This window comes from Pezoporus occidentalis, unplaced genomic scaffold, assembly GCF_034315485.1.
Source record: "Pezoporus occidentalis ecotype Australia unplaced genomic scaffold, CSIRO_AGI_Poc_V1 ctg77, whole genome shotgun sequence".
NCBI classification, from domain to species: Eukaryota; Metazoa; Chordata; class Aves; order Psittaciformes; family Psittacidae; genus Pezoporus; species Pezoporus occidentalis.
Window position 1 is genome coordinate 3,845,964 of NW_026916126.1, and position 23,352 is coordinate 3,869,315.

At 47.5% G+C, this 23,352-nt stretch overlaps 1 protein-coding gene across 1 annotated transcript; it reads left to right on the plus strand.

The window, feature by feature from the left end:
- Positions 1-4,135: 4,135 nt before the first annotated feature.
- On the plus strand, positions 4,136-21,011 carry DIPK2B (divergent protein kinase domain 2B). Its single transcript, XM_062602569.1, has 5 exons — positions 4,136-4,544; positions 9,431-9,695; positions 16,901-17,074; positions 18,593-18,881; positions 20,393-21,011. Exons 1-5 carry the CDS (start codon positions 4,321-4,323, stop codon positions 20,731-20,733), a joined length of 1,293 nt encoding a protein of 430 aa, XP_062458553.1. The 5' UTR covers positions 4,136-4,320; the 3' UTR covers positions 20,734-21,011.
- The last annotated feature ends 2,341 nt before the right edge of the window (positions 21,012-23,352 follow it).

The following is a 23,352-nucleotide window of genomic DNA, read 5'->3' on the forward strand; positions in this document are numbered from 1 at the left end:
GCAGTGAGATGCAGCCCTCTCACAACCCACCAGGCAATACTCTGTTGCTCAGCAACCCTGTACTTGCTGAAAAGGCTCTTTTGCAGCAGTAAACCTGGCATGAAGAGGAAAATGAGGTGATGTGACACCCAAAACCTGCCATTTAGGTTGCCCAAGTGGCAAGGTCCCTATGAGAACCAGGTCAGCAGCAGCCAGGACCCTGGCAATGTCAGCTGAGTAGTAGCAGCAACACCACACCTCCAGTTCCTCTGCATCTGACCTGTTCTGAAGCATTTAGTGATTACCCAAATTTAATTAATTAACTAATTAATTAAAAAGGTTTCCTGCTCAGCAAAGCAGTTCCCAGTGTCCCAGTTAGAGCCAGAATGCACCACATTTTGCTTGGGGTGAGCTAGCCAGCAGCTCTGATGAGAGGGGGAGAGGGCAGCTGTAAGGCTCTGGAAGCATGAAAACCACCCCTGGGGGCAGCTGGATTTGCTCAGGGGGAGGCGGGAAAGGGACCTGGGTGGAGAGAAGCAGTGAAGAACAGCTGGATTGCATCAGTGGGTCAGGTGAAGACTGGAATGTAGGTTAAGTAAAAGGTGCATTTCATCCCATGCATAATTGGGAAAACCATCCTGTCCTCCCCTTATCTCCTCCAGAGCTAGCAATACAGAGGGCAGGTCCTCTCCTGCCTCAATGAGGAGTTGGGAACCACAGCTCTACCCCTCGAAAACCTATAGCCATTGGAATCTGAAGAGACTGGGTATTTTTGGGACCTGGAGAGCTCCACCGCTCCACCGTTGTGGCTAAGAGTGGGACTGTGCTGCTGTGTGGGTTTCCACACCCCTCATGGCATATGGAGAAAGGAGGGATGGGGCAGAGAGGCTAAATAAGCCCTTTTACCTCTGTTAACAGAAACCAATCCAAAAACTTTTCTGTGCTTGGTATGACTGATATGGTACTACATGCATTTTGGTCCTTGTTAGAAATCTTTTGAAATTATAATGTCTAGAAAACTACCTAGGCTTCTCTTTTAGGGCCACCATCTCCATGGTCTTGTGTAGTTAGTGGTATTGTGTGGAAATGTCTTGTTGCAAGGTTTGTGAAGGTCATTAGGGACTGTAGTGATAGGACAAGGAGTAATGGGTTAAAACTTAAACAGGGGAAGTTTAGATTGCATATAAGGAAGAAGTTTTTTACTATAAGGGTGGTGAGGCACTGGAATGGGTTGCCCAAGGAACCTGTGAATGCTCCATCCCTGGCAGTGCTCAAGGCCAGGTTGGGCAGGGCCTTGGACATGGTTTAGTATGAGGTGTCCCTGCCCATGGCAGGGGGATAGGAACTAGATGATCTTAAGGTCCTTTCCAACCCTAACCGTTCTATGATTCTATGATTAGGGCCAACCTCTCAGCATCACCAGCAGATTCCACTGCTATCAGTGCCCTGAAAATGAGAGCTGCTTCTCTTGCTTGGCACAAGCAGAAGATCTACAAGGCTACTGCAGACCTTGCCACTCACCACCTGACCACAATACTCACATGTCAAGTTACCAGAAGGAAAGGAAAACAAGTACAGGTTTGATATTAGTTCCTGAACCACCTCATTAAATGGAGGCTGCTTTCAGAAGCATAGCTCCCCTTGCAACATACAGCAAGCCATGGTTTCCCAGCTACCATTTTAGGCTAGCTCAGAGGTATGTGTACTCATCTTTAAGCTGTTTTCAGTGCCGTGAACATGACTGAGAGGTTCCTACACACATCACCTGTACTCGAGGACAGCCCAGCATGAGGAAGAATGCTTGACGGAACGAGGGGGCTCAGACCCTGGGGGCAAGCGCAAATGCCAGCAGCAAGCTTGAGGTGGGTATGATGGACTAGCTCCCACTCTTTCAACACAAAATTGCTTTCATAACACTTCACGGTGATGCAGGTGTGATACACCATCAAAAAACACAATTACAAATGCTGTTCCTAGGGGGAGATGAATACTGCTTTGCATGTGCATAAACTACACAGAAGTGTAAGAACAACACAGCCATTAAGGCATCATTAACAGAACAGAAATCCTGCTATCCATCTAGTGGTTTTTCATGCCAAAGCACAAGGTTTGCTGTGGGAAAGGCCTGGTTACCAACTGTAGAGGCTGAAGCCCTCCACTTTCCATGGGTCACCAGGAAGCAGTACAAACTGAGGCACTGTGAGACAGCAGCCAGGGTCTCTGCTCTTAAAATTACAACAGAAAACTGAAGACTAAAGACAGGCAATTAAATTATTAAGGAAACTGAAGGATATGTATTTTATATATTATGTAATGAAGATAAAGACAGATTGCTGACATTTAATTTTGGTACTATCCAGGGAATAGCTGGGCAGGGAGCAGTGTGAACTGGCCAGTGTTGCAGAGCTACTGGCAGGAAACAGTAGGAAGCGCTGATTTCTGCAGAGGAGAAAGGAGAAATGTGCTGGCAACAGAAAATGGCGGGGATAAACTTCTGGATGTGGGAAGTGGTTAAATACTGGCATTTAGCTCCAGTATGGCTCTTTCCACCAGCCTGTTTCAAATAACTTCATACTGGAGTATAAGTCCAAATGTGAATATGGTGTAATGCAGAGCTATGCACTGAATGCACTTGCTGGCATACCAGCACTGCCCATCCCTGCTTGTTTGCAGCACTGGCAGGGTTCATTACATCCCCTTTCTCTCTCAGCAGGTTTGTTATCCTCTCTGTGCTGCACCCTGTAGACAACCCCTAAATGTCACTATCTCCATTTTGTGCATAGAGATGCACCCAGAGATGAAGCAACCTCCCACAAGGCCATGGAGTCAAGGAGAGACCTCAGGATCTCCTGTGTCACAACTAATGAGCATCTGTGCTTGAAAGAGCTGCTTTGTGCTGTTAGGATCACCTTCCTTCAGCAGCCCCTTCAGAAAGCAAGGGGCGATTGCAGAGCCCAGCGTGCACCCCTGCGGCTCGCACGTCCCTTAGTCCCATCAGGCTGTGGTTAAATGCTGGAAGGGATAATAAAGAATGGGTATAGTGCATCTTTTTTCCTTTAAAAAATGTGCTCGTAGGAAGTGGCTTGCCCATGTGGTGTAAGTAGTCCAGCTGGGGGGATGAGAAGTCTTCAAGACCTCAGCTTCTTCCTCACTACTTCCATGGTGAGATACAGCCCAGGAGAGCCTCCTGTGTCAATCAAAACATGACAGCTGGGGACAGGGAAGGAGCAAAGCCTGGTGCATCACAGTAGCATGCTATGTGCTGCACCGCCTGGGGTAGCAAGGGACAGCTTCAAGGCCTGCTTTTCCGGCCTTGAGCAGCAGCCTGCCAGGGCCCGTGCATGGCAGGTACCACAGCCACTCCAGCCTGGGAGAGGCAAGGTCCTCTCCCCAGCACCCAGGCCAGAAGAGGTAGTCAGCAGTTTCCATAACTTTCAAGTCTTTGGCCTAATGAGAACAGCTTTTGGGTATGATTGCAGTAGTTTCTAAGTGCATTTGTAACCTCTGGCAAGCTCCCGCATTAGCCCCTGTCCCCACCTCTAGCTTCTTTCCAGTACCAAGACCATCAGCAAAATGTATTCAAAAGCATGCAAGTCTTGCTGAAAAGCCCCATATTTCACGAGTGGCTTAGAGGCCAAGCAGTTATGTCAGCTGGATGTTTTGGAAAGCTTCAGGCTATCCTGCTTTCCATGGCATGACACAGTGTGGTGCAACCTCTTCTAAATGCTATTTTCAAGCAACAAAATGGCAACAATTCCACCTGACAGTCTTTTCAGCACTTTCGTGAGAAGGCGAAACTGAGCCAACAAAGCATCCGAGAAGTCAAGTGGCACCCCATCGCAAATCTCCAGGAATAAAGCAACAGTAAGGGTCTGGCTTCTGGTAAAATGTGTGCTTCTGTCATACTACTATTCCTTCCAAATCAGTTTTTACTAAGTGTCCCGCATATGCCCTTTGCTCCAGCGACAGGATATCCTCCATTTGTCTGCACAAAGTGCAGATGAGCACTTCTTCGTGTTGTTTTCCAAGTCAGCTGATGGGAGGGTCAGCAGGGGCCGAAGCAGCTGCACCAAGTAAAGGAAAGGTAACCATGGCAACTCAAGTTATCTGCATCCTCCATGTACTTCCTTCTCCCCACCCTACATCATATCTTTCCCACCCAAACCTCAAGCCAATAGAGCCAGTGACCAGCTGGCAGGATGGGAACTGGAGCAAGGTCTCTCCTACCCAACGTGTCTTGCTGTGTTTTGGGGCTCACCGCTGAAGGTTGAGGTCATCAGAAAGAGATCAAAAGCATAGAGAGGGGTAACTTACAAAAGGCAGAACTCTCTGCTACTGTAGATGGGGCGCTGGATATGTTACATTTGCTTCAGAGTTGCAGATTCATTGATGATGCTCCTGGTTTTGGCTCTGAGCTGTAACCCTTCCACAGCAGCAATAGACTCTCCGTCTGCACCCCCCGTCAAACCCAGCTACAGCTTTGGCCGGACTTTCCTGGGACTTGATAAATGCAACGCCTGCATTGGAACATCCATTTGCAAGAAATTCTTTAAAGAAGAAATAAGGTCAGAAACTCAGCACAGTAATTTTTAAAACATTCTGTATAATAACTTGAAAGTTGCCTGTTAGCATTGCCAAGTACTTTAACGAAGTACAATGCAAGCAGTAACTTAGCACCCGCTTACTATTACAGCACCTGGTATTTTAATTAATGTCTATAAACTGCTGCTTTGTCTCTTTTCTTTTAAAGCCATACTAACATGATCAGCCCTGAATTATAATCTGAAAGCAAGAGTAAAAGGCACAACTTTCTGCATAGAGAATAGCACTGAAACAGTTCAAGGAAGTGATGAAGGAAGGGGAGAAACAAATAATCTTGTTTAGATGTACTGGAAATATTTCATTATGAATAACTGAGTAAAGGCAAAGGGGATTTAGCTTTGTACACACCCAATGGACTATGTTAACTACAAACATATAAACATGCTACATAATTTTGTACCAGGTGCAACAACACAAATGTGCAGAATTTCATGTGTGTATTAAGATCAAAAGTGACCTAAACCTGCCTGAGGCATGAGCACGTTTGCACATCAGGTTACCTACATGCTCAAAAATAGATGGGGCTAAATTATTAGTGCTCTTCTGGGAGGTTTCCATAAGAACTTTAAGGTAGAGGCAGAAATTGCATCTGCCTCAAAGCTGATGAGACATATGCTGCCAAGCAGTCATGAGACCAATCCAATCAGTTTTAGGCTCAAAAGCAGAGTGTATCTGACGACAGCAGGGAAAATGTTGCCAGTGTATTTGAGGAGAAAGTTAAAGGCAGTGCTTGGCAGAGGAAGGTTTTATTGGGTCTGATATGATTTATAGAGTCATATGCATTTTCTTTTATAGATGTAAAAGCCTGAGGGAGAAGAAATGATTGTAGCAAAATTGTATTTTTAATGCTATAATGTAAGTAGTATAATATTGGACAAATCACCATTTTTATCTTAAACTCTCCTCTAAAATGTAGCATACTAAAACCATAATGTTTTGTCTGGAATGGACTTGTAATACTAAACATCCGTCCTTCCCTTACTGACGCTGCAAAAAGGCAGCATGTTACTTTGCTATGCCAGAACACCCCTTGCCATGGCACACCAGGGGTCCCAGCCCTTGGCACTTTGCCCTCTTGGGTTTCTGACTCGCCCAGCTCATGCTGAAGGTGACACCAGGGCATGCAGAGGAACTAAGAAGGGCCAAGCCAGCAGTGCTGGGTTTCTCCCAGCCCAGCCTGGGCTCCTGTTCCAAAAAGCAGGATGGATTTACAATCAGCATGTTCAGCTGGCTGACATGGGCTGGTGTGGGACTGCAGGGGCTGGGGATGTATTTGGGATATGGGCTGTCCCACATTTTATGCTGCACAGCAGGGTGACATGGGAGCTGGCCCTTGCTCCATGCCCCAACCTTTGCCACTCACCTGTGCAGGGTTTTAGGGACTTGGCGCTGGGTACGAAGCAGCTTCTGTGCATGCAGCCTGTTGCAGGAGCACCATTTCAGTTACTTGTGCTTAGCCACTGGGAAGGCTGGGGCCATGCAGCTTCACTCAGCCCTGCTGAAAACAACAGTAGCCTTCTGCAGCAAGCAACTGCCTCTGGCTGGCTGGTGGCCAGCTGCATGCTGCACTGGGGCCTGGGAGAGAGGGGCTACGTAAGTAAAAGCAGGAGACCCCCATGCTGTCTTTCCTCTGGTGGACAGCAGGAAAGGGGTGCTGTGTGCAGAGGGTCGAAGGGAGTCCAGGAGCGCAGAGCCACATACATGTGAGAGCATGACGCTTCTGCCTCAGGAAAGGCAGAGCGGCATTGTAAAATAGAGGGGTTTTTTGTCTCCTGCCATCCCATAGTCAGCTTCCCACAAGCAGCGCAACACACAAGTGATAACATACAGTTCTGCCCTGAGCACTTTGAAAAGGGTAAATTAAAAACTTCTCTTTAGCAGTCAGTCACCTTCAGACTTTTCTTTGGAGGGGTTACACTTGTTTTCCCCTTGATTTCTTGAACAGCTAGGATTTTTTGGCAAGTGGAAGGTTAAATGGGGGAAATTTCAGTGGCACTTACGCTCTTTGATCCACCCCCATGTACCTTTTCACATGTTCGCTAAGGTGGATGGCACTTTGCCTTCTCTGTGTTAATCCTCATTAGAACATGCTTCATTAATTCTCCATCATTTCCGGGAGCCGTGACATACATTCTCACTCAACTAACAAGTAAGAAGATGTGGGTTTTGTTCCCAGAACGGCTGGTGACTCATCTTGTGCTCTAATGTTCTTTACTTCCCTTATCTTTGCCCAACTTTATCCATCTGTAAATGAGAATACCAAAGCTTGCCTATCAACTGTCCAGAGAGCAGAGCGCAGAAAAAGTTTTTGTAAAATATTAGATTTTCAAAACACTGTGAAACTGAGCTGACCAAAACTATGTGCAGAGTTGTGCCAACACTGGTGATGAAATTAATGGGAAGGAAGTCTGAAAAGCTTCAACTTGATGGCATTTATTTTAATTTTAAAACTTAACTTACATATTTTTTTAAAGATATTTGACTCCCAGTGCAAACAAAATTTATTTGGCTGAAAGAAAATACTTTGTATCATCCACTAAAAACAAATTTGATTTTCTTCAATGTTTAGTTCTGAGTTGATATAAAATCTGTAATCTGTCATGTAGTTACACAGATTTTAGTGAAAGTCTTAAAGCACATTTGAGCCCTTAGCTAAAAGGCTTCATACAAAAGTGTATTATTGTTACAGCACAACTTGATGATGAATCTTCAAAGTATCTAGCAAGTGTGCCAGGCCAGTGCTGCACTGCCCAGAAATGATGCCAAATACAGAATTGCTGGAGCCCATGCTGGGTTCCCAGGCCTGCGTGGCTCTCCCCCGGGGAGCTCTGTGGAGGAAATCACTCCATCCAAGCTTAAATTAACGCTCAGTCCTGGATTTCACACATCCATGTGCTGCTTGCATGCAGGAGGCAATGCTTTCTTGGTATTTGCCTGACTTGAGCTCCCCCAAACACACACGCTTGAGCCAAATCACAAGCACATTTGTGCTTAACAAGAAAAAGCAAAAGGAAAAAGAAAAAAGGAGAAAAAAAGAAAAGAAGAAAAAAGAAAAAAAGAGAAAAGGAGAAACCCAGCCCATAGCCATCTCTTGCTGTACGTGCGTGTACTATGCCTGCAGATTAGGCATTGGGAAGGGCTGGGATGCACAACAAATCATAGTGAGGCATAGCAATTATTCTCTGCTCTTGGGTCCCAGCTCAAAACCAGACCAAAAAACAAAACAAACAAAAATAAAATAAAACCCACAAAACCCCCAAAACAAACAAATAAACAAAAAACCACAAAACACCACAACCAACCTACCAAAAAAAACAACCCCAAACAAAACAAACAAGGTTTATTTTTTATGTCAGACACCCTAATAATAATGAAGCTTAAATTTCATATTGGGCAAAATGCCCAAATGATCGAAATGCTTGAATATCCCCTCAACCTGTTCATGCAAGGGGCCACTTCTGGTCAGCCTGTATCTCTGCAGCAAATTTTCTGAGGGAGGCACATGGCTAGAGCCAAAAGCTGAAGTAGCATTTTGGGGAGACCATCTTTCCCCTGTCCTAGGCACCCAGGTTTGCCCCAGAGCTGAGTTGCACAGGGTCTTTGATGGGGAAAAGGAGAGAAGTGCTTCCTTCAGGAGGGGTCATGGGGAGCAGGCTGGTCAGTCTCTGATCATTGAGCATGACTGAGTCAGTTATTTGCCTGAAATCAGAGGAAATTAATCCCCCCAAAAAATCTTCTGTGCCAATTTCCCAACTGGAAGTTGAAAGGAAAAATCAGCTTCAGCTATTAGATTTGTTAATGTCTTCATCTAACTCCAGCTAGTTGATCCTGCAAGGAACTTCCTGCCTCTTTTCTTTCACTTCTGAACCAGTGGCTTTAATTTATGGTGAGATTAAATTAGGACATGCTTTCTTATGTACTTGGGCAAGGAGGTAAGGGCAGGAGGTTTTAGAGGCAGCGAATACATGACATTGGACAAGCCAAAGGTCAGAGTTTAGTTGCTTTCCAAGAGTATGTTACAGACATACTTAAAAAACAGACACCACGCTCCTCAGCTCCTGCATGTGTGACGTCTGTGTGGGCAGGTCTGAGGGGGCTGCTGAAACAAAAAAAAATTACCTAATTACCCAGCCCATATGCTCCCCTCCTGTGCCTGTGTAGGGGAAGCAAATCAGTGCAAGATCTCCATGGCTACCCCTTGTTCCACCCCATCACACCCCAAACTCTGCTGCTGCCTGGGGAGGTCGCGCATCCTGGCTATGAAAATACAGCCAGCAATGTTGGGGGCCCCTGTTGACTCCAGTACCAAGCAAATCCACCACCTCAAGACAAATGGTTATTTTAATATTCCAAAATACATTTATTGTCATGAGGTTTTGTTCTGCAGGGTCCCTTAAAGTGTTGAGTGCTCCTTTGCTGGGCCCCTTTCTCCAGGATTAATTAAATTTAAAAATGACAGGGATTCTCCATGAATCAAAACCCTGCAGCCCTATTCTTTCCCTCCTTTCCTCTCTCTCACACTCTCCCTGTGTGGTCCAAAAGACCCCATCTGAGTGTTTCAACTCCTGCCCCATGGCAGCGTTCATGACAAGGGATGGTTTAGGTGGGAAGCAAAGGAAGATAGACATCTCCTCCAAAATGCATTTCCCTGGCTGATGGCTTCAGTCTGCTTGCCTCGTCCTGGTGTCTGGGTGTGCCAGCCTGGGGCTACTTGGTCTTTGTAGAGCAATGGCAGAAACCCCAAGGGTCTGGAGTGCGGTGGAACAACCGCGGGTGGTGCTGGCACTGTGCAGCTGTCCGTGTGGCTTCTTAACCTGCTCTCCGTGGGGCTCTCGTTTTGGTTTGGCAGGTTTGACACCTGGCTTTCTTCTCATTTAAAGCTGCCCCCCAGCTACCTGCTCAGCTACTCGGGCAACTATACTGACGATGCCAAGAGCTGGCGGATGGTTGACATCACCCGGCTGACCTCCAAGTACCAGCACGACCGGGCCGACAAGCGCATCTGCACCTCCCTGCTGAAGACAAAGACCTGCAGCCTGGAGCGTGCCCTGCGCAGCACGCAACGCTTCCAGAAGTGGCTGCAGGCAAAGCGCCTCACCCCCGACCTGGTCCAGGTCTGTGCCCCATGGACCCCGGGCCCCATACCAGCAAGGGGAAGAGAAGGAGCCCCAGGGGGTCCCATGTGGTTTGGGGAGGGAAAAAGGGCCTGAAGGAGACAAGTCTGTGATCTGCTTGGTAAAGGACAAGGAGTGGGCTCAGCCCTGGTAAGGAGGGCCTGTGGGAAGCTGTAGCATCCACTGACTTCAGGCATTGGGATAGCATGGGGCTATGCGCACAAACAACGGATAGGACAAGGAAGAATCGCTTTAAACTGAAAGAGGGTAGATTTAGATTAGATATTCAGAAGAAATTCTTTACTGTGAGGGTGGTGAGGCACTGGAACAGGTTGCCCAGAGAAGTTGTGGCTGCTCCATTCCTGGAAGTGGTCAAGGCCAGGTTGGACATGGCTTTGAGCAACTTGGTCTAGTGTCTCTGCCCGTGGCAGGGGGGATTGGAATTAAGTGATCTTCCAAACCAAGCCATTCTGTGATTCTGTACATCCAGTGTTGGAAATCATTAATAGTTTTGAAAACTGAGGACACTTCATCACTGTGCTGTGACTACAGCAGTTAAATGGGATTTGGAAAATTTGGATTTAGTCCTAGCTCTGCCCCAGACATATGGTGTGGTCTTAAAGAAGTTGGGCAATCTGCCCGAGATTCATTTTTGTAGCCAGTGCCCTGAACTTGACTTTGCTCAGGGCTGGGGACTGGGGTAGCTTAGACCCCTCTGCTTGCAGCTGGCAGGGCGAGCAGCACAGGCAGTCAGAGCTGGAGCCTTGATTCCTCATTTGCCTGCCACCTATAGCAAATGATCTCAGGCACAAAGCAGCGTGCTGCCCTTTCAGCTGCAGTCCTGGGGTGTCACAGGCAAAACCAGGACAGGCGCACTGCAGGAGGGGTCACTGCCACCAGGCATATGGGCAGCAATTGCATGGGAAGACGGACATGCAGGAAGGGCTACAGGAGAGAGGGCAGGCTTCAGAGGAGAGTGCTGCCTGCACTGAGGTATACCACGTGCAGCTGGGGACAACCATGGAGAAAGAGAGCGTGTTTAGCAGCTTCTGGCTTACATCCGAGAGCAGAAGTCCCCTCCCCAAATGCATATGCATACTCCTACCTCAGCTAAACAACAGCACAGCACTGCGATAATCGCTGTCAAGGGGCAGGGGCCAGGGTGGAGGCTGTATATACTTTAAACAAGACCCTGAGAGGCAAATAATTGTCCCTTTCAAGAGAAACGGCTGTGAAAAAGGGACTTTTTTTCTTTTTCCTCTAGAAGGGGAACTGCTTCCTCCTGCTTTGCTGAATGCTAAAGTTAAGCTTCAGATTTTCTGCTTCTGTAACCCCATGGAACAGCATGCCTGAGGAGGGAGCAGCAGCATGGTGCAGCAGCAGCAGCAACACTGGGGCTAGTGCCTGAGCTGCACCAAGGACTCACCTGCACCACAGGTCACCCTGAGGCCAGTGCCCTCCTGAAGGTGCCAAAAAGAGGAACACTTTTCTTGGGCAAAGCTGCACCATAATTCATCTAGTAACTTCGGGAGAGGCAGCAGGGAGAGGGGACAGTTTTGTGCTCTTCCATTCAGAGGATCACCCACCTAAGCTTGTGGTCCATGGTCAGGGACAACTCCTACCCAGGGTGCAGAGCAGATTCCCAAGCGGCTGCTAGCCACCACTGCCCTCCAAGGCAGCACTGCAGGCACCTGAGGGAGAGCAAGCTGGGGGCGCCAGGTCCTCCAGCCTTGCTTAGCACGGGTTTGTGCAAAACTGTGCTGCCCCCACAGCAGTTCAATGTGAAAGAGCAGTCAAGAGCTTAAAACTTCCACTTGCTGAGCTGGGTGAAAAAGTACATGGAGAAATGTGGCTTTGTGATATGTCAGATCTGCTGCAAAGTTAAATCATTAGCTGAGCCCAAATCCTTCTCCTTAAAAGGCTCTCAATGTGCTATACAGCTTTCCTTACCCCATCCTCTCCCAGCTCCTGGCAGAGCTGGCTGGGTTGTAACGCACATATATCATAGAATAGAATTACAGAATAATTAGGATCGGAAAGGACCTTCAGATCATCTAGTTCCAACCCCCCTGTCATGGGCAAGGACAGCACACACTGAACCATGTCACCCAAGACCCTATCCAACCTGGCCTTGAACACTGCCAAGGATTAAGCATTAACAAGGATTAACTTCCTTGGGCAAACCTGTTCCAGTGCCTTACCCACACTCAGAGTAAAGAACTTCTTCCTTATACCTAGACTTCCCCTGTTTAATTTTGACCCCGTTACCCCTTGTCCTATCACTCCAGTCCTTAATGAAGAGTCCCTCCCCAGCATCCTTGTAGGCCCCCTTCAGATACTGGAAGGCTGCTGAGGTCTCCACGCAGCCTTCTCTTCTCCAGGCTGAACAGCCCCAACTTTCTCAGCCTGTCTTCACATAGGAGGTGCTCGAGCCCCCTGATCATCCTGATGGCCCTCCGCTGAACTTGCCCCAGCAGCTCCATGTCCTTCTTATGTTGGCAACACCAAAACTACTTTCAGTGAGGTTTCATGAGAGTAAAGGGCAGGATCAGCCCCTTTGACCTGCTGGTCACACTTCTTTTGATGCAGCCCAGGATACAGTTAGCTTTCTGGGCTGTGAGAGCACACTCAAGCCAGCACCCTCCCCTCACCAGACCAGTGCAGGCACTCTCTACACCCCGAGCTCCGCGCTGCAGCCTCCCCCTCTCATCGGCTCTGTCTGGTGCCGACGCTGCCACCGCCGGGGCAGCCAGAGCAGAGCTCCCGGACCGGGCCCCGGCCCTGAGGCGAGCGCTCCCCACCCCGCCCGCTGCCCGCTGAACGCGGCCGGCGCCAACCGCGGCGCCACGCGCGGCTCCCGCGCTCCCCGGGGCGGGGTTTCCTCGCTCAGGGCGGGGCCGTCCCTCCTGGCCCCGCCCCCTGTGAGTCCCCGCTCGCCTCAGCGGAGCTGCGGCTCCCGGGCAGGGCCGGGCGGGGGCTCGAGGCTCCCTCGGTGGCTCTCGCCGCTCGGAACCGGAGCTCCTGCACGCGGGGTTCTCCCTCGCTCCGGGGTTGAAGGCTCCTTTCCGGATATACCTCGGCAGATCATACATGCCTACGTGCATACACATGCACACACATGCACACACATACACAGAGCAGAGCACCATGCAGAGACTTTGGCTGGGGCCCTCTGTCCTTGCACCTCTCAGTTTCTCCAGGGTGCTTGAATTTCACCATATGCAATGGGAAGCTGAGCTGACTCCAGCTCCAGGACACTGCTGAAGTGAGCTGGGGGGCCAGCCTCGGGGGATGGGCTGAGGGACAAACTCCCTGTGACATTTCAGCAACCCCGGAGGTTTTTTTAGTTTTAAAAGATGCAAAAGGGCACAGGGGAGCCCAGACCTGTGCCCACCAGCTTCAGGATTACTGTGCACCTTTTCATGGTTCTTTTGTTCTGTAAATCAAGCAGTGAAAAAAAAAAATGATATCCTGAACAGGATATAAATTCCTTCTAACACCATATAGGCTTGAATACAGAGAAGAGCATAGTGAGCCATAGCCTCTGGAGCCTAGCCCCCCCCCTCCCCCCTTCCAAATTTGGCAGTAATCACTGTTGGCAATTGGGCATGTGCTCTACGAAATGGCTGCTGGTCCGAGGGGCAAGAACAGCAACATTACAGTCGTGCAGTGTGTGTGGGGCACCACAGGTTATGGGATGACCCACCAAGCCATCCAGCCCTACCGAGCCGGGGAACCCCTTCCTCTCTGCTCATCCCACCTGCCCTCCTTAGAGCTGAAAGCCACAGGAGCACCTCTGCGTGCACCCCAGCCAAGCGCTGCTTCCCGTCTGTGGTGTTTGCTGGGCAGATACATGTTGGTAGCCCAGCAGGAGCTGTTACGGTGAGGGTTCTTATGGGTATCATGCATCGCTCCACTTACCTGCAGCACTGCTCTTCTGGCTTTCCAGATACACACAAACTCTTTTCAGAGGTGTTAACAATACACCTCTCCTGATGCCTAACACGATGAAAATCTTTATTGGACACAGCAAAGTCTTCAGTGTTAAAATCCAGCCCACCTCAGAGATGAGCAGGATTTAGCTGGAGCTTAGCCTTCATGGTAGCTCCAACCACCTGCTGCTTCACCCACGAGCTCACTACCTCAAACCATGCTGCATGCTTTTCCTGTTGGAGGGGAAGAACAACAAAGTGGGTTAGTTCCAGCACAGATCATGCACAGGGCAGATTTACAACCCTGCCTACAAAGCACAGCCTAGACAGGTGAAAGCCATAGCAAGGTGAAAAGCCAGCCATTTTCAGCCCCTCTCTTTAGGACCTGCTGTTTGAAACTACTGACCTCCACATCTGCCCTCTGTAGATGTGCCAGCACCATAGTTATTTGGCCTTTGAGTCCAGCACACATTGCTTTGCTTACAGCGCATGCGCAGCAGCTCACTGATCTGGCAGGTGGTCCTTCTTAGGGAAGGATGGGTATTAAGGGGCTGCCTGAGCCACCTCCCAGACCTGCTATTTCTTTGACCTGGTACCTCATCATCAGAGAAGTGTTCAGTAAACCTCCTGGGAGTAGAGAAAAGCTCCACAGCTTCACAGGGCACCCTTAGTCTCTTTCTTTTGGAGGTGAACAACCCTGTTTGAGTTGCAGGTGCTTTGACACCTACCTACATCCAAATGTTTCCTCCTGGAGCCCACCCTAAATCTGGTCATTTGTGAAGCTGCAACCAGGTGCAGCACATGGGACAGGAGGTAGCTGTGCTCCTAATTTGAGCCATCCCTCCTTGGCCTGGCTGAAGAGAAAGCAGAGTGAGAAGTTGTCTTCCAGAGGTCATCTTTACATCAGAGTGAATTCTGGGTGTGCCCGCACTAGATACACATACATATGCATACATGGGTGTTAAAAATGTATTGCATACTGTGCAGTAGGGGAGTGAAAATTTGAGTGAAGGTAGGCTTTTCAGGAGCTACTCACTATCACCTGTGCAGTAGGGGAGGGAAAATTTGAGTGAAGGTAGGCTTTTCAGGAGCTACTCACTATCACATAGAAAAATGTGGGGTTTTAATCAAAGTAAAGAAGTGTTCCATATCAATCACAAACTAGATTTCAGGCTTTCAGGTCTTATTCTCTGGCATGATGAGATGCTGCAAAGGACTTCAGATATTCTTAGATAAATCAGTATCTGCAGTGTTTCAAGTATGTGTTCTTCAAGCCTAAAATATTTCTTCCACTGACATTTTTTTCCTGACAGTTTTACAACTCTTGCTTGTCTTCTGCTGTAGGGATGTTTCCATCAGTCTGCTGGAATGGGAGGCCTCACTCCCCTGAAACACTCCAGCAGGTGCTGAAGTTCACCCTATTGACTAGCTCTGGCAAAATCCAGAGACCCCTCTGTCAAATTCTGGTGCATCAGGGCTTCATTAAATTGCAGGAGGTTGCACCAATAGATGATATAAATGTGACAGCACCCAACCCTGCTCCTCTGCTCTCATACCGCCTTTGATATGCCTGAAATGGTTCCTCAGTAAACGAGCAGGTGTGATCACCACGTGCAGCACATGCCCACATCTGTGCTAATAGGATGAGCTCTGGCCTTGGAAAAAATCCAAAATTAGAACTTTCATGCATTCTTTGCCACCATGATTTCTGTTTCTGCTATATACTCTTAAGGGTTTCAGCTTTTGCATTGCAAACTCCTGGAGGCAGCAAGACTTTCTAACTTTGGCTGCAAATATCTGCATACATGCTGAGCTGCAAGAGACTTTCACCACTATTTATCTCTTATTTAACACAGTTCTGTTCTGCTCATTTTTTCTCACTTCTCCTCCTGAGGGAAAGTGACAGTCAGCCACAACATGCCTGCAAGTGCTGTGAGACAGAAATCCATAAGCATCCCTTCCCCCAGCTCCTTCCATGGTTTTAGACCATTAGTGAAAAAATATTTCCTTGATAAGCCTGCATGAGAGGAGAGGAGTGTAGGAAGACTTGTAAATAGAACTGAGGAGAATTATTTTTGACAAATTTTTTTTTTTTTTGGGGGGGGGGGGGGGGGGTTGGAAATAATGGTTCTTCAGTTGTGCAAAACAACGGTCCAGTTGGACTTGAGTTTCTCAAGTAGCTTTGACCAGCTGTTGGCATTCAGGGCTTGTTTCATGCAACCGATGGCCAAGGAGGGAGCAGTTGGGACCTCACCAAGACCAGAATGGAGGCAGAGGAGGGGACATGGGAGATCCAGTGCTCCCTTTCCACCTCCAACAGGGAAAGCAGCACACTCCTCCTTTCCTTGTTTCTTCATTTCTTTGTCATGGCTGGATAAGTAAGTGTTTTATGCCAAATGAACAGCTCGCACAGGAAGGGCTGAGAGAGACCTACCTCAGAGTTACCAAATGACTTGGGGAGATCCTGAGTGAAATCTTTGCTCTCAGCATGAAGAATGGCAGGGAGCATTGTGAGCTCCAGTGCCCTTTCCTCTGAAGCACATCTCCCAGACATCAAATTATAAAGAAAATCAGAATGAGTAAATTTGGCTGCTGGGATCATTTGGAAGAAAAAGGCTCAGCAAAAACCTGATTCCCTTCTCCAGCAAAGGCATGGCTGGGCAGCATTTCTGTGCCACTCCTTACGTCTGCTCTCCTTGGCTATTAAGGAAGACTGACCTCAGAAAAAAAAAAAAATTGTTTTGACTATGAAGATATAAATCTCTATTGCCATTTACTCCAGCCTTAGATTGCTTGTGCAATTTACAAGCCGAACCTCCAAATCTGAAAGGTAAAATAAAATGATGGTTGATTCCGTTCACCCAACAATTCTTCATTTGTTGCTGGCATTTAAAAAATACATGCACAGGCTATTCACATTTGATTTTAATAGTTAATGCACAAGTTTATCAGAGAGAGAATATGTCCTGTGCTTGTACCCACATACGGTGTTTATTTACTCTTTTAAAGCATGTTTACTGACTTTAGCAAATAGTATTTCCAAGAAAACTGCCCACAGGTTAATCAAATAGTGAAGAGATCTGAAGACGTTATTTAACAAGGGAAGTGACTCACCAGCTTAATCACAGACACACCTCCACCAGCAAACCAGGATGCCAGGGCTGGGAAGAAGTGCAGAGGGGAGAGTACCTACAACATGGACCGGGGGCTGTCATATTGTGGCATCTCAAGCTAGAACATAAACATCTTTGTCATGTTTTTGCCTCTCACCAGGGCCTGTCTAGCCCAATGCTGCGCTGCCCATCCCAGCGTCTCCTGGACAGGATAGTGCGGCGCTATGCTGAGGTGCCAGATGCTGGCAGCATCTACATGGACCACCTCACTGACGGGGACAAGCTGCGCCTGTTGTACACACTGTCAGTGAATTCACACCCCATCTTGTTACAGGTATGTGCCACCTTGACTGTCTTGAAACACCACCTTGCAACCCCTTGCAAGCAAACTATCGTGTGAGGTGTGCTCCAGGACCCAGCTGCAGAAAAGTGCCAGCGCTGGCCTTTGGCAAGCTTTCTAGCCTTCATAAAGCATGATTCTCCTATGGGGTTTGATGGCTGAAGCCAGACAGACTCCTGTGGTGCACCTTGCATCACCCAGTGAAGTAGTGGAGAAATATGAATGTCCAGCCCCTTAAGTAGATCAGAACCTAGACGGGTTGTAGCACTAGCGCATTGTGAAAGCCAGGGTTTTACATGTCCCTGACACTTCAAAGTGTTATGTTTGCATTGCTAATGTATTATTTAAATCACAGCCTGTTTATAAAACAGAGAATGCTTTAGTGTGGGAGAACCAAGATGCAGCATTGAGGTTGAACATTGACTTGGGAAGCACTGATTTTCCAGGCTCCATGTGCCAGTGCTGTTTTTTCCATTTGAATGCTGCTGGTAACTAGCTCCATAGCAAAGCACATCTTTGCAGAGGTGCTTGGTGGAATCCCAAATACAACTGAGCTCTGAATTTTAAGGTAGATAGCTAGGAGGCCTCACGCCTCTTGCCTGGTCCACTGCAGGCATGCCTGGCATGTGGCTCCTCTCTTTCCTTACGTGTATCTCCAAGAGAGTATCCTCACTTTTTCTCACTACCACCCCACCTTTAGCCCTCATTGATATTTCTTGCAACCCTTTGAGATTCCTCTAAAAAAAGAGGCAGCAGTAGCATCAATCTCCTGCCAAAGGCCAGTGCTTCCCAAAGCAGTGCACATGGCTTTGCCCAGTCCTAGGGAGGAGGAATGGTTCTGGGAAGCTGGGGAGACAGAAAAGTTAAAAGCAGAAAGCTTTGTGTTGTCATGGCTCAGTAGTCATGCAGTTTGGTTTCTACCTGGGATAACTGCACTGATACCACAAGCTGCAGTGATGCAGGAAGCCCAGCCCAGGTGTCACCACCATAGCAAACACCCAGCACTTGGGTCCCTGGGACTACAAAGTCTCTCACAAAACAGCCAGGCAGTTTTTACAAATTAGCAAAAACTGCTTTAGCCCCATCTCACCTCCAGGCTGTGACTTCAGCTGTGCAGTGCTCATGAGGAACCCATCAAAGGCTCCATAAAGACGCCTAAAATTAGCTCTTCTGTGGCTAAAATTCCATTTAATTTGAGATCTATTATTATCTTGGACTTTTGGTTAATCTCCCTCATGAAATAAGACTTGAAATATCAGTTCTTCTTTCTGAATTAAAAGGGAAAAAAAGAAGAAAAAAAGCAGCATAGCTACTCCAGGATGGAGCAGTGCATTCTTGGGCTGCTGGGGCAGGCTGAGGTGAGCAAGGGTTGTGGGCTGATTTAGAAAGCAAACCATGACATTGGCACTGCTGCTTGAAAGGCACTTGAAAGTCCTCTGGGAAGGACATGGGTCCATGGGCATTGTGCAGAGACCAGAGGGGCAATTCTCATGTTCCTGCTCTCCCTGGCAGATCTTCCCTGATGTGGAGGGATGGCCCTTCCCACGGTACCTGGGTTCCTGCGGGCGGCTGGTGGTCAGTGCCAGCACCCGGCCCCTGCGTGATTTCTTTGGTGCAGCTCCCGAGGTGGCTGCTGACCTGGCCCTCCAGCTCCTTGCTGTCCTCCGCTCCATGGGCACCAACGACCTCAACTATTTCTTCTACTTCACCCACGTGGACGCTGGCACCTTCGGCGTGTTTAGCAATGGGCATCTGTTCATCCGGGATGCCAGCACACTGGGGATCATCGACAAGGAGGAAGGTACTCAGCAGGCTCCGTCTGTCGCTGGAGGTCTTAGCGAGGCAGGGGAAACAAATCTTTCACCTGCTGCGCTCAGCTCTGCTGCTGATTGGTTTGGTTTTTTTGTAATCAGCCAAACATCACTTGCTAAATTAAATAATGAAAAGTTCATGGGAGATTTTCTGACAGCACAAGCATCAGCAGCTACTGCCATCCTGGCTCTGGATCAGGAAGGCTGCAGGCAATTTATTTGTGCAGTCAGTGGTTTGGTGACCAGCCATGGGCTCTTTCGTCCTGGCCTGCTATCTCTGCGCTGGCATCAGCATTCAGTGTGTACACTGCTCAAGGCTCTCATTTGAAGTCCTCCTAAATCACCTCTTCTAAAACTTTTGCCACACAGATGTCAGTATTTGCAATTAGAAATTTCATAAATTCTTTTGGTTTAAGTATTGGGTCAAATAATGGAATGGTTCAGGTTGGAAGGGACCTTAAAGATCATTTAGTACCAACCCCCCTGCCATGGGCAGGGACATCTTCCACTAGACCAGATTGCTCAAAGCCCTATCCAACCTGGCCTTGAACACTGCCAGGGATGGGGCAGCCACAGCTTCTCTGGGAAACCTGTGCCAGAGCCTCACCACCCTCACAGTAAAGAATTTTTTCTAATATCTAATCTAAATGTACCCTCTTTCATCTTAAAGCCATTCCCCCTTGTCCTGTTGCTACATGCCCTTGTAAAAAGTCCCTCTCCAGATTTCTTGCAGGGCCCTTTTAGGTACTGGAAGACAGTTATAAGGTCTCTCTGGAGCCTTCTCTAATCCAGGCTGAACAAGCCCGTAAAACTCTTTTTAGGTGTATTTATCACATTAACTACGAATAATAATAACAATAAAATCCCCCCTTTGTCATTTTTATACAAAATCAAGGGTCGCTATTCACTTTTCACAGGTTACATTTGTCTACTTCTGAAAGTAGAGCTAGTCAGACTATTCCTCCAATAATTCATTCTGAATGTTCAAATTTTGAAAAGGCCTTTGCCCAGCTTGCACATTCACCTGAGCAGATCTCAAATATTCAGAAGTAGCTGTCAGAGAATTTTCCACTGGGTTTCTTTTTCTCATCCCAGCAGCTATTACTGTTAACTCCAGCTAGATGAGCTGTTGTTGCAATTTAATGATTTTGGGTAACATGGAAAAATTATGGGTTTGGCTATCTGTGGTAATTTTTGTAGGAACTCCACTTTTTAGGTTAGTACTCCAGTTCTCATTTTTTTCTGCATCAGTTTGACTTGACAGACTCCAAATCTTCTGTCAGGCAGTTCTGCAGTGCTCTATCATTCAAAAAACATAACATATTTCAGGAGTGAGGAAATTGGCCCACGTAGAGCTATAGCTCACAGTACTGCGTGGTGAAAGATAGCTCTATCCTACAGATAGTAACTAACCCCATGTTAATACAGAGGTACAGACATATGTGATTATCCAAGATTTCACTGCTGTGTTTCTAACAGCTGCTTTAATTGTCTCTAATAGGGAGCCAGCTGATTGACGACCAACAAGAATATAAAGATATATTTAGCTGTTTGACTGTGGACTGCCAGTCTGCATTTGTGTCCTGTAACTCCATTGGAGAGAAGCACAGCCTTGTCATGGTGTGTCAAGAGCTTTTGCCTAAGCTCCTGAAGGGGAAATTCCTGCAACCCGTGCAGGAGAAGATAGACAGCTTCCTGCAGCACTGTGCCGATGGCCTCGCCGATGACCAGGGTGTCAGTGGGGCGGTTGCAAAGCTGGCAGAGCTCCTGAAACCTCTGCGGTCTTGTGATTCCCGTTTTGCCTACCGCTATCCTGACTGCAAATACAGTGACAAATACTGATGGCTTTGGAAGAGTCCCCTGGGAAGGACTGGGGCAGTGTCAGCCCCTTGCCAGTGTGGGAAGCAAGATGGAACCAGCATAGCAGGAAGGAGCTACACCAAATCTGGGACTTCCTTATGAAGGCACAGGAGAAGGAAGCATAGTGCACATGGGATTTATTGTTCATCTCCCAGAGATGCGTTTGTTACATGGGATGTTAAACATGATGTAAGGTTTAAGGATTATTAGCATTATTGTGAGTGACAGAGGCTACAGGATTAATAAAACTCATGCACATATTTTGGCCTTGAAGACTTTTCTATGCTATTCATCAAAAAGAAACCTTCTGAAGGCACCATGGTTGCAACTAACTAGATAGAGGAGCTTTATTACGAAGAAAGTCTTTCTGATTGAGATGATATATACATAATGTAGGATGGATGGAAGCATTTAAGACTTTCCTTGTGGGTATTTTTAATGCCATAGATAAACTGAAGTACCGGATCAGTTCTATACCATCACTCATCACAGATCACTTTTATAAAATATTTAATTTTTTTTACTTTTATGGCACACAGAACAGGAAGATGCAACCAGCAGCATTAAAAAGCTGTAAGGTCCCATGTCTCTTGAAACAATCTCTCTAATCCCCAAATATAATTACTTCTAGTCTTTCCCAAGCTGAGCGGCAGTAAATTCAGTAATTGGAGACTAATAAACATTTTTGGTTTAAGATCAGGAAAAAAACAACCCAGAAACAACTCTGGGATGTGATTGTCCCGCAGATACTTCACATTTTTCTCCCTAGAGAAAACTGGAGGAACCATTTGCACAAACCCATTCAAATAGGAAAATTACCTTAAGAGGAGAAAATACACAGGCAGAGGATGAAAGGTGAGTCTATCCTGAGCCCAGTGAGATTTTCTGAATGCTTAATACTCCACTGTAGGTGCTGGGGCACCCCCCAAGAGCTGGGGAGGTCAAAGTCCTGGCCAGCAAGAGATGCAGCCAACCTCATCCATTTGCCTTTCAAAGGAGGAATCAGTAAGGCAGTCCCCAAAGGAGTGACTCAGGCACATAGTATTTGGGGTGATGGACTCTTTTTTCATAGCAGTGGCCAACACAGGGCTAGGTGCACATGCCTCATTTTGTTGGGAAAGGTTGCAAAATCTGTGGTGTGCAGACCACAACTCTCATCCAGCATCTGTCAGTCCCTGTCCATGTCCCATGTTATCTTTGTGGGATGTCAGGAGATCACACCAAACCTTTCCTGATGTTTAGGGGACTGTTAAACCTCAATTGGGTGTGGGGCTTTCTTCTGCGATCCAGGTGCGCAGGAGTCACCAAGAAAATATGACTGAGCTGAGTCAGAAACTAGACTTTCTGGATCCCACATATTTTCATCATGGAAAGACCCTGGTTATGATTCGAAAAAGAAATTGGTAACAGCATAAAAGCAGAAAAAAGATGTGAATGGATTTGCTTTGCTAATTGTTGTGTGGAGTTACCGGAGCAGGAATGCAAGTCAAGATTTTCTGTTGGCTGTGGAGGGGCTCTGCACACAAAGCACACAGCCTGGGGCTCAAGGCAGGTATTGAAGACACTAGGCACCCAAAACCACATACAGGTCTGATGCTGAGAAAATCTGACCCAGGACATTTATTTTGCCTTTCCTTCTGGCATAAAGTATCAAGTGCACCTTTCACCTCTCAAGAAGTAGAAACATTGAAAATAATTTGTAGGTAAATTTAGCTCCAGGCCCAGATGGTCTGACAGCAAAAATGTTTAAATATACAGCCTAAGCTATGGCTGCAGCTCTCTTTCTTGATACAATCTATTTCTACATCATGGCTCTCTTCCAGTAAGAAAAACATGTCCTTTGCAGAGATCCATAAGGCTGTCTAACAATCTGTTTTCAACAGTTTTTCTTGAATCTGTCTGCATCTCCAGTCACGGGCTGTGATTTTACCTGTGAACTGGGTGCTAGCCCTGGCTCCCTTCCTCTCCAGAGAGTCCCCCCATGGTGGCGGCTGCTGGCTGCCTTGTGTGGGGCTGGAGGAGCTCCTGTTTCACCACCACTCTCAATAGGGTCAGTGGTGTGGCGTTGCCCACCATGGCCTGAGAGCTGACAGCACTCTTTCAGTGCCAGAGGGCAGCCTTCTTCATGCAGTTGTTAACTAAAAACGCACACTACAAAATGCCCCAAAAACACTAAGATGAAGAACTGGCCTGTTCCACTCATGCCCCAGCAGAGGTGGAATGGATTTACAAGCCATGTGCTTGCAGAGATGTTTTTGCAGCTGCTCCAAGACTGAGGCTCGCCTCTGATTCAGTGATCTCTGGTTTAGCAATGGCTTGACTTTGCAAGGTACATGGTGGAGCAGCCCTTGCAACAGGGCTCCACTCTGGTTTCACTGCTTTCCCACATGTCCTGGGCATTTTCCTTTCCACCATGCACATTTTCCTTTTGGAAATAAGCCATTCATTTACTGTACTGTACTGTTCTGTTGAAAATGTCTCCTGGGCACTAGAGCATCTCTCTGCTATCAAACCAGCCTAGAGAAATGCAGAGAGGATGCAGGTGCTCAGCACCTTAGATGGCAAGAGCAAGCCCAGATCTCTCAGCTCTAATCCAGCATT